Source organism: Zingiber officinale, chromosome 10A (assembly GCF_018446385.1).
Source record: "Zingiber officinale cultivar Zhangliang chromosome 10A, Zo_v1.1, whole genome shotgun sequence".
Taxonomy (NCBI): Eukaryota; Viridiplantae; Streptophyta; class Magnoliopsida; order Zingiberales; family Zingiberaceae; genus Zingiber; species Zingiber officinale.
The window spans coordinates 3,079,733-3,094,226 of NC_056004.1; the positions used below are offsets into that span (position 1 = coordinate 3,079,733).

At 40.2% G+C, this 14,494-nt stretch overlaps 1 protein-coding gene across 1 annotated transcript; it reads right to left on the reverse strand.

Moving 5' to 3' along the window:
- Nucleotides 1–967: 967 nt before the first annotated feature.
- On the reverse strand, nucleotides 968–3,066 carry LOC122028214 (AAA-ATPase At4g30250-like). The gene has a single exon (XM_042587245.1). It carries the CDS (start codon nucleotides 2,699–2,701, stop codon nucleotides 1,148–1,150), a length of 1,554 nt encoding a protein of 517 aa, XP_042443179.1. The 5' UTR covers nucleotides 2,702–3,066; the 3' UTR covers nucleotides 968–1,147.
- Nucleotides 3,067–14,494: the final 11,428 nt, after the last annotated feature.

The window sequence follows — 14,494 nt, forward strand, 5'->3', positions numbered from 1 at the left end:
GGGACCCCTATTTTGAGGGGTCAACGCCCCGCGGAAGTCAAAGGGCCAGGTGGCCGACCGGAGACGTTTTTTGAGCCGGTTGGAGGAATATCTGACAGTAAGAGGCGCCCCGGCGGGAGTCGAGGTTCCGACGTTCAGTGGAACAGTAGCAAGGAGCCGAGCAGAAGGCCTAAGAGAAGGTGATATGCTGTTAACAGTCCTTACATAGCACCCTACCGAAATTCTCCCCAGCATATCGAAGTAAATGGCAGTCCGGACGGGAGGGGAGTTCCGTCCGGCCGGGGCGTGAGATGAGGTCCGTCCGGCCGGCGCGTGAACTCCCCGTCCTGCCGGACGGACGGACGTCCCGACCTGTGGTGGGTAGAGATAGACAAGAACACCTTCTGACAGCCGTCAAGTCCTATGGCTAGGCCATACTCCGAGTCTGACAACGAGGTGTTCTGTTGTCCCATTAAGGACATACTCGGACTGTAGCAGTATGGCTTCAGGTAAGCTTTATGACAGACACATACCGAGGTATGGGTTGCGGACACGTATGCACCTCGGTGGACGTGCAGGAGCTCTTTCACCGCTCTATATAAAGAGCCGCATACTTCGCCGGAGGTACGCGTTCAACACCTCTGGAGTCACTTTCTTCACTGTTTGTTTGCCTGACTTGAGGAGGGTCGCCGCCGGGAACCCCTTCCCGGCCCGACTTCTGTACAGGTTCGCCGGAGGTTCGTGCAACCAGTCGAAGATCCACTTCAGCAGCCGAGAGCGCCACATGCTCAGCGTCCGTTGATTCAACATTCGGACAGGATCAGAATTCATGATTCATTATTTTATTTTTTTAAATTTCATCATTTTATAAGTCTATCTAATAATATATATATATAATAATATATATATATATATATATATATATATATATATATATATATATATATATATATATATATATATATATTTTGGAAATACATCCGTGTCCTTATGACCGCACCAAACCCGGGCCAAGGATTATACTTGCACGATACGCAAACTGAAGATAACAATCTTAGAATACACCACGCAGTTCACTGGTGTTCCAAAAAACACCTTCTACGTTCTAAATCGTAGATACGAAGAAAATAAAAGGGGGAAAATGAAAAGAAAATTGCAGCCTTCCGTACTAAACACCCCTACTCTCTGAATCGAGCTTGGTCAAGCTCCTAAGCCGCCTCAGAAACCTCACCTTTTTCTCCCAGCCGGCCCTCCTCCTCTTTCCGCCCGCCTTCTCCGGTGACTCCTCCCAACTCCACGCCCCCGACTCCTCTTCCCCTCCGCTACCTTCTCCACCCGCTACTCGCGCACTCAGCTCCGCTACCAAACTCCTCACCGCCTCCTCCGGCTCTTCCCTGTGCCTCAGCAGCACCTCCGTCACCTCCGCCGGCGTCATGTCCGCCCCCACCCGAATGCAACTCTCCGCCACGCCTAGCATCTCGTGGTCCCTCACCCCGACGTATCGCTCCACCAGCTCCCTCATCGCGTGCACCCCGCAGGCCCCTAGATTCACGTGCACGTCCATCCGCCCCGGCCGCAGAAGCGCCGGGTCGAACGCCTCCACGTAGTTGGTCGTGAACACTATCACCCTCTCCTCGCCGCAGCACGACCATAGCCCGTCGATAAAGTTCAGCAGTCCTGACAGAGTCACACGTGCGTCGTTGCGCCTGCTACTGCCGACGACGTCATTGTCATCGGACTCAGTTCCCTCGTTGCTGAGCGGAGGCTGCCGTCGACGCCTCACCGTTCTCGTCCTTGCTGCCGCTGACATAGCTGTAATACGTCGGTCGCCGGTGAGATCGAGAGAGCAGTCGATGTCCTCGATAACGATTACGGAGCGGTTGTTCGTCTGGATGAGCAACGAACGTAGGTCCGAGTTGTTGGCGACTCGGGTCAACTCCAGGTCGTAGACGTCGTAGCGCAGGTGGTTGGCCATCGCGGCGATGAGCGAGGACTTCCCGGATCCCGGCGGACCGTGGAGCAAGTACCCTCGTTTCCACGCGCGCCCGGTGCGGAAGTAGAACTCGCGGCCGGCCGCGAAGGCATCCAGGTCCGCGAGCAGGCTTTCCTTCTGCGCGGGCTCGAGCGCCAGCGTGGCGAACGTGGCCGGGTGGCGGAAGGGCACGGACGACCAGGAGGGAGCCCCGCCGCGGGAATTGGTAAAGAGGCGGCGGGGGCGTGAGGAGCGCTCGAGGTGGTCGGCCGCCTCCGCGAGGTGGGCGAAGTAAGGACTGAGGAGGGAGGCCGAAGCGCGCTTGGGGAGGCGCAAGGAGAAGGACCGGCGCTCCTCAAGCGAGTCCTGGAGCGTGTCGGCGTGGTGGGTCCAGAGGAGGCGCTGGCCGGCGAAGCAATCTTCGAGGGAATGGTTAGGGGACAGCGACAGCGAAGGGGCGGCCAGGGAGCCGCGGGGGAGGGAGAGGGTGAGGCGGGGCGGGGAAGAGGAGGCGGCGGCGGAGCTAAGAAGCGACTGATGGAGGTAGAGGTAGACGTGGCGGTAGAGGTCGTTGGGCTCGACGGCGGAGGAGCCTAGGAACTCAGGCACGTCGATGTAGGAGTAAGGGGTGAGGGAGTCTTGAAGTGACTGCCACGTCGAGTGGAGAAGGGCCAGAAGCTGAGAAGGAAGGATGTTTTGGAGGATGGTGAGCAGCCCTAAGAGCGACCACATCTGCGACAGAAGCTCCATGATCTTCCACTACCTGCCACTGTTTCTACCGCTCTGCTTCTTCCAGCTGCAGCTCAAGAACAAGAGCAGAGCACACCGAGAGCAGTGGGATATTACACGAGCACAATAAGTCATAAAGCGTATGACTTATATAAACTAGAAAAGGAAGGAAACGTTGATGTATAGTCACTGGGAAAAAAACAGAAGACGAAAGGAAGGAAAAAAAAGAAAAAGGAAGATTTAAAGCGAAAGATGCATTGGCAAGGGACAGAGGCACAGAGCAGGCAGGAGCCTCTGCTTTGGGCATCTTTTTTCGCTTTACTTTGGCACCTCGAGGAAGCAGCGGCTGGCTGTGATGTGCGAATTTTGATTGACATACTTCATTGTTTGTTCTAGTTTTGCTCTTGAATTACGAATCATTCGTTCTTAATTACGACCCGTTTATAAGATGCTTTTTTGGGTTTTTGCAAACTAGCTAGCGTTATCTTAGCCTTTAGGCTTTAGTTGGTGGAAGATAATATTTTAATTTGGATGAAATTGTTCGTTTATAGAGGTCAGCTCTTGCGAGAAGGAATCCAATAAAGTGATGAAACAGAGAAAGGAAATAGAGGAATGTCAATGTTCCATTGTTCATCATCCTGATTTCTCGTGTGGCCTGGCGAAATTGCTGATAAAGAGATGTTAAAAGAAGAGTTTGCATCGTTTGGTCCGCTTTAAGCTTTTTTAGAGAAACGTATGATCTAATGGAGCAAGACTTCAATTAGTTCGTTCTAATGGTGCAATTGGTATGGTCTAATTTTTCTCATAATTTTGAATAACTAGAGAACAGTCATCCGTATATTTGAGTGATAAAAATGTTATAAAAAACACAAAAAATTATCTCCATATAGAATAAAAGTATCCTAAGACTTTAACTTTAACTATTTCTAAATCTTTATCAAATTTTAGTCACTTTGACTATTCTAAGCTCCATTAATTGCAAGGCTATGTAGTTAATATTAAGTAAAATAATTAAATTATTTTTATTATATCAATTAATATTTTGCATATCTTTAACTTTATATATACCTTCCGTTAATCTTTGATTTTTCTTACAAATTACTATCTATTAGGGCTACTTATGTGATCATGTCTAAAAGCGATGGAGTTGATACGTTAGGTAGATGATTCTGTCATTGATTAGAAGAAGATTCTGAGATGGAGAAAAGATGACATCTAACACTCCTTTCTGTGCACATCGCAAAGAGAGCAAAAGAGAGCGTTAGAATAAGTAGGGAGGGTGTCCTTGACGCAAACATTCCGACACTCAAGTTAGTATCGTAGCCGAGCGAAAAGTGGAGAAGAAGATGAACAATAGTGTATAAGTGTGCCTCTTTTTTAGCATAGGAGAACGTACTAGCCAATGGAGAGGACCCCTTTTATATTGATCCTTAGAACCTCCGTAATTATGAGGTGTCAGAGAATATCTAATGTTAGAATATGTCGAATAATGGAATATGTACAGTCACACTTCGAAAAAAATTTCATTTCATGCAAATGAACTATCTTTTGTAACTCCCGTATTAATGAGGCGGTTGAGAATGTTTAATGTCAGACTATATCAAGTAACACCAGGCAATGGAAGTTATACGACCATTCTCAGAGAAAGGTTCCGTTTCCTATATATGCTTTGGTGGTGAAATATTCCCTGTCGAGTAGTCTAATAGGTTATTGTAATTCTTTGATAATGTTATCTCTTGGAGGCAGTTGGATCGGTCTAATAGCCGATCGACTATATACTTGGAGGCTTGTACATAAGAAATGGGAAATTGAGCTCCAAAGGCCTGACCGACTTCATAGCCGACCAGCAGTATGCAAAGTGTCTTGACATTGAGAAATGGGAAATCATATCCTTGAAGTCCGACATGCTCTTTGGTCGATTGGCTGTATACTAAGAGTTGTATTGTAAAAGTAGGGAGCTAAGTCCCTTAAGTCCGACTTGCTCTGGGGTTGACCGACTATATTCTATGTATCTTGGTACTGAGGAATGGAGCGCTAAGTCCCTTAAATCCAGTTGGATATTATGTTGATTGATTGTATGCTGAAAGACTTGTGCTTGAAGAATGAGGGGCTAAACCCCATAAATCCCGCCGACTCTTAGTTTCCCCGGGTTAATGTCAGGAGTTCTACTCATATGAAGAACGAAGAGTACTGAGTGAGGCGCTGAGTCCTGTATGTTCAACTGACTCTTGATCTGCCCGGGTTTATACTGAAAATCATACCCATAAGATATATAAAGATCGAGTTGCACCCTATGGCCCAAGTCAGGTTCAAGTCCGCTCGAGTTTATATTAGAGATCTTGCTCCTGAGAGATGGTTCATCCGGATACGTACATCCTTACTTTGATCGCCACATCATTTTGATTTTGACTGTCACATCATCTTGACTATCAATTTCACATTACCTCTGGGTTCACACACACATATATATATATATAATTAAAAAAAATAGTGTTCTTAGGATAATTAGCAATAAAATTAAATGCGGATTTAAACTCTGAAAATCTGAGGAATTAACTGATTTATCTCTGAATTAATACTTCATAGTAAAACTCTTTATATAAATGACAATTATTGATTGAGAAAGAAAAAAGTGTAAATATGCCCTTTCTAAAAGTAATGAAAACAATAATCTTTTTTTCTTTCATGGTGATCTCAAGTAGGAGATTGACATGAAAGATAGCCAAATATTAGGTAGAAGATGATTTGCTGTTTCAAGTCTGTAAGCTAATTAAACAAATACTAGAAGACCTGATACATTATTATCACTCGTGTACGTACCTTGTTAAACTTAAGAATGACTTGTTTATCTATGAGTCTTTCTGTCTGAACGATACTGATTGTCTGTAGGATTAGTAGATTTAATATGTATAAGTTATCATGATGAAGCAGACTACTGTCGAAGAAGACCAAGAAAAGATGAAGCAGACTCAGAATTGGCGAGTATTGAAACTCGCAAATGATGAAGTAAGGTTCAGTGAATGATTACAGGCAGATATGGATGCCCTACAAAATCTAACCATACACGTATATGACAGATTTGAATTGTACCCTAACATCCAACATCTTCATTATGTTCCCCCTGGCTTTTGTAATACGTAATGCATTGGCCAATGCAAACCAACTCTGCACTGCAATCAATTCACACTCGACATTGTACATCTTTACCAGTCGTGGCCATCAAAAGCAACGAATGTATATCCAAGCGATTTGCTAACGTAACTGCGTTTGGTTTACCTTGGAGATGGCATCTAACTCACATGATTAGGAGTCTGATTAAAGTTTCTGCAGTTCTTTCGTTATGCGATTGCAAAGCTCCTTTAATTTTGATTCCTATACGACTTTTTATCACTTTCACGGCTAGTCTAGCTCCCTGCATTTCTATATTAATCTGCTGCTAAAGGAACTTGATGGCATCGAGTAGTTAAAGCTTAAGAAGATAAAATACTTCAAAAGATGATGTGTTCGTAATGATGGTTGTATCAGATCCACTTAGCTTACTGGGGACATGAACAAAAAGACAGTACTGCTCTTCAGTCTTCATTCTGCATGTTTGAGCAGTTGAGCTAATAGTTAAAGTTGGCAAAAGTATCAGCTAGGATTGTTATTAGGAAAGCTCAAAGTGAGCGCATGCTTGTAAAAGTGGAATTTTAGACAGATTTGAGACTTACCCATGTGTATTAGATTCCACGTCCAAGTGCATGAAATAGCAGAGAAGATTGCACAAAGTGAGAGAGAAAGCTGATCAGTTCTTTAAGAACCCGGCCGGAAATTGAATTTGCAAGCCACTTCAAGTTGTCCATATATTTAGCTAAAAGCACCTAAAGTTTCATCTACGTTAAAGAACACTTTTCTTTGTTGATCTTGTCCGGAATCTGAGTCGGATAAAGGTGTGCCGCTAACGAAGATGAGAATATTGACGAGGAGAAGACCTGGACAGACCTAGGACCTACTGAGGAAAGAGGGGGGACGATAGCTTATGATACCAATGATCCTACAAATACCTCAGGCCAAACACTTGGAGCGTTAGAGTAAGAACAATGAAAGAGGTCCCTGACACAGACCCTTCAACACTAAGTTAGAAAGAAGCTGAGCGGAAAAAGTATGAAAGTAGAACAGTAGTAATGCGTGTGTATGAGCGAGTGTGTGCGTGTACTTGGCCAATGGAGAAGACCTCTCTTTTTATACTGTCTTTCGTAACCTCGGTAATCATTAAGAATCAAAGAATGTTGAGTGTCAGGGTATGTTGGGTGATAGAGGATGTACGATGAATTCTCATTGGTGAAGAAAGGTTCGGCTTCATATATATAGTAGAGCCTCAGAATATTTCCTGATAAACAGCAGTTACTCTCTGACAAGTGGTTGTGATTCCCTGATAACATTGTCTCCTAGCAATAGTCCGCCCAACATTGTGTCAGCTGAGCGTAAATGAAAGAAATAAGATTGGATAGAAACGAGATGAAATAATAAAATTATTAATTACTTTGATTTGTCCATAAAGGGATAATTTATATATACAATTATAAGACTCCATTAATTGACACAGTAATAAAGAAAATATTATAAGACTCTGTCAATTAACAGAGTAATAAAGGAAAGAAATAATTGAGAGACCCTAATTTTATTTTGATATAATCATATTGAATAATTCTTTTTTACGTCAGACAAATTCAACGGGAGATTTCTGACGTTGAGTTTACTTGCTAATTTGTTGAAACACTGTTTAGATAATAGCTTAGTAAAAATATCAGCAATTTGATCCTTTGTAGAAATATAAGAAATCGATAATTATTGAGTCGCCACACGTTCTCGAACAAAATAAAAATTAATTTTCATATATTTTGTATGAGCATGAAAAATTAGACTTACTGTGAGATATGTTGCTATAATATTATCGTACCAAAATTTTGGTGTAATATTTGATGCAACATAAAGTTCAGAGAGAAGTGATTGAAGTCAAATACTTCCAGACATTATATTTACTATAGCTTTATATTCTTCATTAGTGCTTGAACAATATACCGTAAGTTGCTTTTTCAAATTCCATGAGATAAGGTTTCATCCAAGAAATATTGCATATTCACTAGTAGAGCATCTATCTCCAAAAGGGCTTGCCCAATCTACATCACTATAGATATGTAAATTTCGAGATGATTGATGATATAAAAGAATATCATGTAGAATAGTACCTTTGAGATAGCAAAATATTCTTTTCACACCTTCCCAATTTTGTTCAGTAGGAGCATGCATGAACTGACAAGCATAATCTACTACAAAAGTAATATTAGGGCGTGTGATAGTGACATATTGCAAGGCTCCAACAATCCTTCGATAGATTTATGGGTCAGACATCACAGGAGAGGTTGAAGTTGCAAAGAAGTTGTTTATAACAATTGATGTAAAAACTAGACATGCTCAATCTATTTTGGCTCTTTGGAGAATCCCAGTAATGTATTTGCTCTGAAAGAGGAGATAGTCTTCCTCATGTGGTATAAGTTCAGTACTAAGAAAAAAATGAGCATTACCTAAATCTCAAGTAAAAAAATCTTAATTGAGGAGACTTAATAAAATTGTGATACTTGTGATCGTTGTCGGTTATTAGGATATCATTCATATAAATAAGAAAAAAATATCGTGGATCCATTATTATATTTGTAGAATAGAGATAAGTTAGTTTTTGATCCAAAAACTCCTTAAACTTGTAACTAATTAGATAATTGATGAAACTATGCACGAGGAGCTTGTTGAAGACAATATAATTAAGGATTTCTTGAGTTGACAAACATGAGATAGAAATTATGGATGAATGAGCACAGGAGATTGCTCCATAAATATAATTTCGTCAAGATAACCATGAAGAAATGCATTTGAAATATTTAATTATCATACAGGCCAATTAGAACTAACAGTTATCGATAACAATAGTTTGACGGATGTAATTTTGATAACTGACTAAAAGTGTCATTGAAGTCAACACCTAGTTGTTGACTAAATCCTTTGGCTACAAGTCAAACTTTGTGTCATTCAAGAGAACCATCAGCTCAGTGCTTAAGATGGAATATCTATTTAGAGCCCACAATATTCATGAAAGGAGTGCGCGGAACTAAATTTCATGTTTCATTACGAAAAAATGCATTAAATTATGTAGTCATTGCACTATACCAATTTGGATCTTTGTTTGTTTATGTAAAGCAAGTTAGTTTAATAGATTTTGAAGAGATTACTAGAGCTTTTGGAAGAGGATGTCGAGTTGTTATTGGTGGGCATCGTGTGTATATGCCACTTAAGGGAAGCATACGACAAGGAGGATCATTATTTGAATCACTTGTTAATGGTGACAAGTAAGTAGCTTGACATGGTGATGACGGACTTGTATTATATGATGATCTAGAGTTAGAGAGTATATTATCTATAGCTGGTGAGACTTCCAAGATTAGATACGGAATATGTTCCATAATATTGTTCCTTTTGACATTATCCATATGCCCTTCTCTTAAAGGAGTAGTCACTTGGGGTGATTCTGATGATCTAGGAGCGTTTGTGAAGAGTTCTAGAGTAGGTCCTAGGATGTCATCTCTTCTTACATCTCTAGAGTGTCTAATTAAATGAGCAACCTGTGGTAGTTCAGATGGGATATTAGGTGGTATCAAGAAGTTACCACCGTTTGAAGATAAAGTTGTTGTAGCTGCAAAAGGAAATAAAGATTCATCAAAAATAACATATCGAAATATATATGTGCCTTGTCGGTATATGTAGACAACGGTGTCCATGGTGCAAATTACTATAACCAAGAAAAATACATTGTTGAGAATGAGGATTTAGTTTATGTTGAGAGTAGGGTCGTAACCATGGATAACATGCACAACCAAAAATATGTAAGAAGGTGTAATTAGGAGGCTGATTGTGGAGTTTTTCCATGGGGCGTTTATGTTGAAGCAATGGAGTAGGTAGATGATTAATAAGATAAACTACAGTTTAAACTGCATCATCCCAAAATTTAAGTGGAACTGATACATGATTGAGAAGAGTTAAGGCAGTTTCGATTATATTATATGATGATGCTTCCTCTCTGCGGAGCCATTTTGTTCGGGAGTGTGAGGACATAAGACTCGATGAAAGATGCTTGAAGAGTTTAGATGACGATGAAGCGTTTAATATTCTCCACCCTAATCAGAGTGGAGAGAGAGTATTTTATGATAAAAGTAACATTCTACGTGTCTTTGGAATTGACAAAAGATATCAAAAAAGATTAGATTTTCGTTTCATGAGAAATACCCAAGTAAACTTGCTAAAGTCATCAATAAAAATTACATAATAAAAAAAATATTGATTTGACAAAATAGGAGCAAGGCCTCAAACATCAAAGTGAATTATTTGTAAAAGAAAACTAGACGTATGGGAAGAAGAAACAAAGGGTAATTTGTGACTTTTTTTTACTTTCAAAGATGCTTCACAAGAATGAGATGAGGATGACAAAGAAGTCGGTAAATAAAACCGATTAATGATTCCTTGAACGAGACGTAGAGATAGATGACCAAGTTGTGCATGCTATAAATTTTTATTTGTGCGTTCTCAAATTAGAGCTTTGGTGGATGTAGGTTGAAGGCAATAAAAATCATCTCTACTTTCTCCTCTAAGCAAGGTGGTTCTAGTGTGTGATCCTTTACAAGATAATAATGAGGGTAAAATTTAAAGAACACATTATTATCAAGAGCCAATTGACGAACCGAGAGTAAATTTTTAGTGATGGAAGAAACATGAAGTGTATTGTGCATGAAAAAGAGTCTACCAGATGAATAAAAAAAATATGTTTCCAAGCTGAGCTATTTGTAAACTTGAACCATTGCCTACTTGTACAGTGTTAGGACCATGATAGGAGGAGGCTTCTGTAAGAATTTCATAATTTGATGTAACATGATGAGTTGCTTCAGAATCTGGATGTCACCTAAGATTGAAGAATTTGTCATAGGTATATATAAGGATTGCTTGCAAGAGAGAATGCTCCTAGATGATATAATGGAGTTGAGGTTGATGCTTGAGTTGAGGATGCAAAACCTCCAAGAAAATTTTAATCAAATCTCCTATAACATTGATGTGTAAAGTGACCATTCTTGAGACAAATCTTACAATGTTCTCATCCTCGACCTTATTCTTGACCTTGTTCTTGTCCTCATCCTCGTCCTCGACTTTGTCCTCGTCCTCGTCCTCTATTTCTTCCACCTTGATTTCCTTGATTTTATTGATGATGGACAGTACTATCAATCTTGTAAGTTGTATATGCCGAAAGAGCAAGAGAATCTGAGACTCTTTGAGATTATAATTGTAAAGATATCTTATACGAATAGAGAAAGTCATAAAGGATATCGACTGACACTTGATCTATGTGAGTAGTCATATTAGGAATAAAGTTGTTATATTGAGGCTCCAATCCTACAAGAATATGTATTAGTAAATTTGGATCCAAAATTAGATGGTCAATTACAACTAAATTATTGGCATTGATCTTGATTGATTGCATATATTCATTGATAGACTTGTCTCCTCATTACATCGATTGTAATTGCATGCGAAGTTGAAGAACACATGCTTGAGAGTGTGAAGCAAAGGTTCAAGCAAGAACTATCCATATTTGACGAGAGCTAACAAGCCCTATAATTGTAGGAAGTATAGGTTCATTAATCGTTGAAATCAACCATGTCATAATTAATTAATCCTTCTTGTTCCATATAGCATAGTTTGAATCATCTTCTTGTGGTTTATGAGGAGTACCATCAACAACTCTGAGTAGATCATGAACATGAAGTAGCTAAAGAAATTGTATCTTCCAAAGCATATAATTATCATTGTTAAGTTTAATGGGTAAATAAGATATAACATTTAGAAGCAAGGAAGAGAGTTGTATCGCAAAATTTATTTTTGTGGCGAATGATGGAGAAGAAAGTTCTGACATTATATAAAAAAAATATGAGTTGTGTAATGATAACTTATCTATAGTGAATGGTGAAAAAGAGGTGGGAGATTAGGAGCAAAGGAGAAGCAGGTTAAAATTAGCTGGGAGCAGTGGAACAATAGAAGATTAGGAGCAAAGGTGCAGCAAGTTCCTCCTTTAGTCGATGACAGCACTTAATCCGAAGGTTCCTGTGCATGCTAGATACACCAGAGATGAGGGTCAACCCCTTTTCGCAAAGGAGGAGCACTTGAGTCAAAGGTACACATTGAATCAGTGGCGCAAAGAGTAGTAGATTCCTCCTCTTGTCGGCAGGAACACTTGATACGATGGTAGGTCGACAGGGCTGCAATCTTGCTGCCGAAACAGCAACAACTTACTACGTTCGCCAATGCAAGGAGGATGAACAATAGCTAGGAAGTCTAAAGGTAGGCTGGCGGCTGCATATTGTCGACGTCGCACGAAGAGAAGGAGGTTCTCTTGTTGGATGGAGGCGGCCAAAGAAAGTTCGGTGGTGAAAAACGAGAGAATAGAAAAATAAGGAGAGAGAAACGAAAAGTAAAAAAAAAAGGAAAAACAAAAACTAGGAAAAATTAGGAGAGAAAAAATGTTAAAAAAAACAAAAAATGAGAGAAGGGAAAGTCTAGAGAGAAAGAAAAAGGTTAGTTAAAACAAAAATATTTGTTTTAGATCTCAATCTCAAGAAGTTGAGAGAAGAGAAAAAGTTATGACTCTAATACTATGAAAGAAATAAGATTGAATAGAAACGAGATGAAATAATAAAATTGTTAATTGCTTTGGTTTGTTCATAAAGGGATAATTTATAGATACATAATAAGACTCCATCAATTGACACAGTAATAAAAAAAAATATTATAAGACTCTGTCAATTGACAGAGTAATAAAGGAAATAAATAATTAATAGGTCCTAATTTTATTTTGACATAACCATATTGAATGATTCTTTTAGTAAACTAGAGCTATGCAAAGTAGAATAGTGTTCGTACGGTGTGAAACAGTTTAGGTGTAGGCTGGAAGCTATGCTTAGGAAAAATATGAGGACTGAGCCTTGAGGTTTGACCGACGTATAGTCGACCGGGAGAAAAATTGGGAACCATGCCATTAGGGGGCTAAGCCGTTAGGTCCGACTGGTGTATAGTCGGCCAGGAGAAAATTGGGAACCATGCCATGGGAGGACTGAGCCTTAGGTCCGATCGGTGTATAGCCGGTTGAGAGAAAACTATGAATCATGACATGAGGAGATTAAGCCTTAGGTTCGACCGCTGTATAGCCGGTCGGGAGAAAGCTGGGAACCAAACCATGAGGGTTCTGAGTCCACGCGTAGTCCCTAACTTTGACCAGCACCTCCTATAGACTTTTAATCCCGTCATATTGACTATCCTCCCCTCATTATTCCTGGGGTCACCCATTATTCCCCGTATTACAAACCTCCCCTTCAAGTCTAGTCAAAGGAGACTCGTGACCGACTAACTAAACAAGATTCTATCCACTATGTTGGATAGCTACACATGTGAGAGGGGGGATGAATCACGTGGTTTTAAAAACTTTTTTTTAAAAAAATAAAGCGCCCAACAAAAAACTAAACACAAAAACAAAACAAGTAAGAACTCAATCGGTTACTTGGTTTGGAGCCTTTGGTAACTCCTACTTTAAGACCCACTATCCTGCTGACTGTATCAATGAGAAATTCACTATAATCCTCTTTTAGAATTGCCTAAAGAGGGAAATGAGTACAATCGAAAAGTCAGGACAAGTATAACATGCTACACTTTCCTTTATGCAAAAATTAAGTACAAAATGAAACTTTTGTTACCCAACACTTTCGAATATGATAAAATCAGGCTTGGTATTAGACGACTCCTCAGTAGTAGTCGGGCGCAGCAATGTCATAGCAGAGCAGCAACACGAGTCGAAGCAATCGAAACATCGAGCAGATGCATAGAAGCTTGTAGAAGAGTTGTACTTCGGTTGTGTAGAAGGCTAGAAGCCTTGGGTGAAACCCTCTTTTATTGAGTGTTGAAGGCGCCTTCCATAGCACTAGAGGCGCCTTCCATAGGCAAACTTTTATCCCAAACAGCTTGCATTTCATCATCGACAAAGTCTAATTTTATCTAACAAAAGGTGCCTTCCAACACCCAGCTCAAGGTGCCTTCCTTTGCATGAAAGGTGCCTTGTGTAATGTTCACCCGAGGTATTTTGTACTCTTTTCACCCTGTAAAAAGTGTTAGTCCAACAAAATAAAGTATACCCTGTAAAATAAACTTAACACAATAAAAATAAGTAGTTTATTAATTAGATTCTATCTCCCTAAGATCATGATCTAGTTAAGGTCTCAATTTAGGTTTCCGAAATGGACCTAAATTGATGCTTAAAGTCCCAAATTAAGACTCGTCCTTACTAGAACACTCTCCTCTAGTGACTTACCTTACTTATCATGCAAAATCACTTGACTCCTTACGGTCCACCAGATCTTCCCGCAGTTGTTAGGTTTGCAGACTCAACTGGATTTCGACCAGTTATCAAGTCCTACGAACCCAGCCAGACTTCCTATCAGATATCATATCACTCCTTAACATATCTGGACTTCTACACTAGTTATTAGGTCCTCTAGACCTAGTTAAATTTTAACCTAGTGTTAGATCAGTCAAGTCCTGCATACTTGATATAAAAGGTTAGATCAATAACATATCTAACTTTAATCCACTTGTTATTCATCAAAAGTTAGGTTTAACCATTGATGTTAAATGTACCAACACACTATCTTGTTATTTAGCATGGCAGGAGATAGTCATGTGTTGTCGACCAGG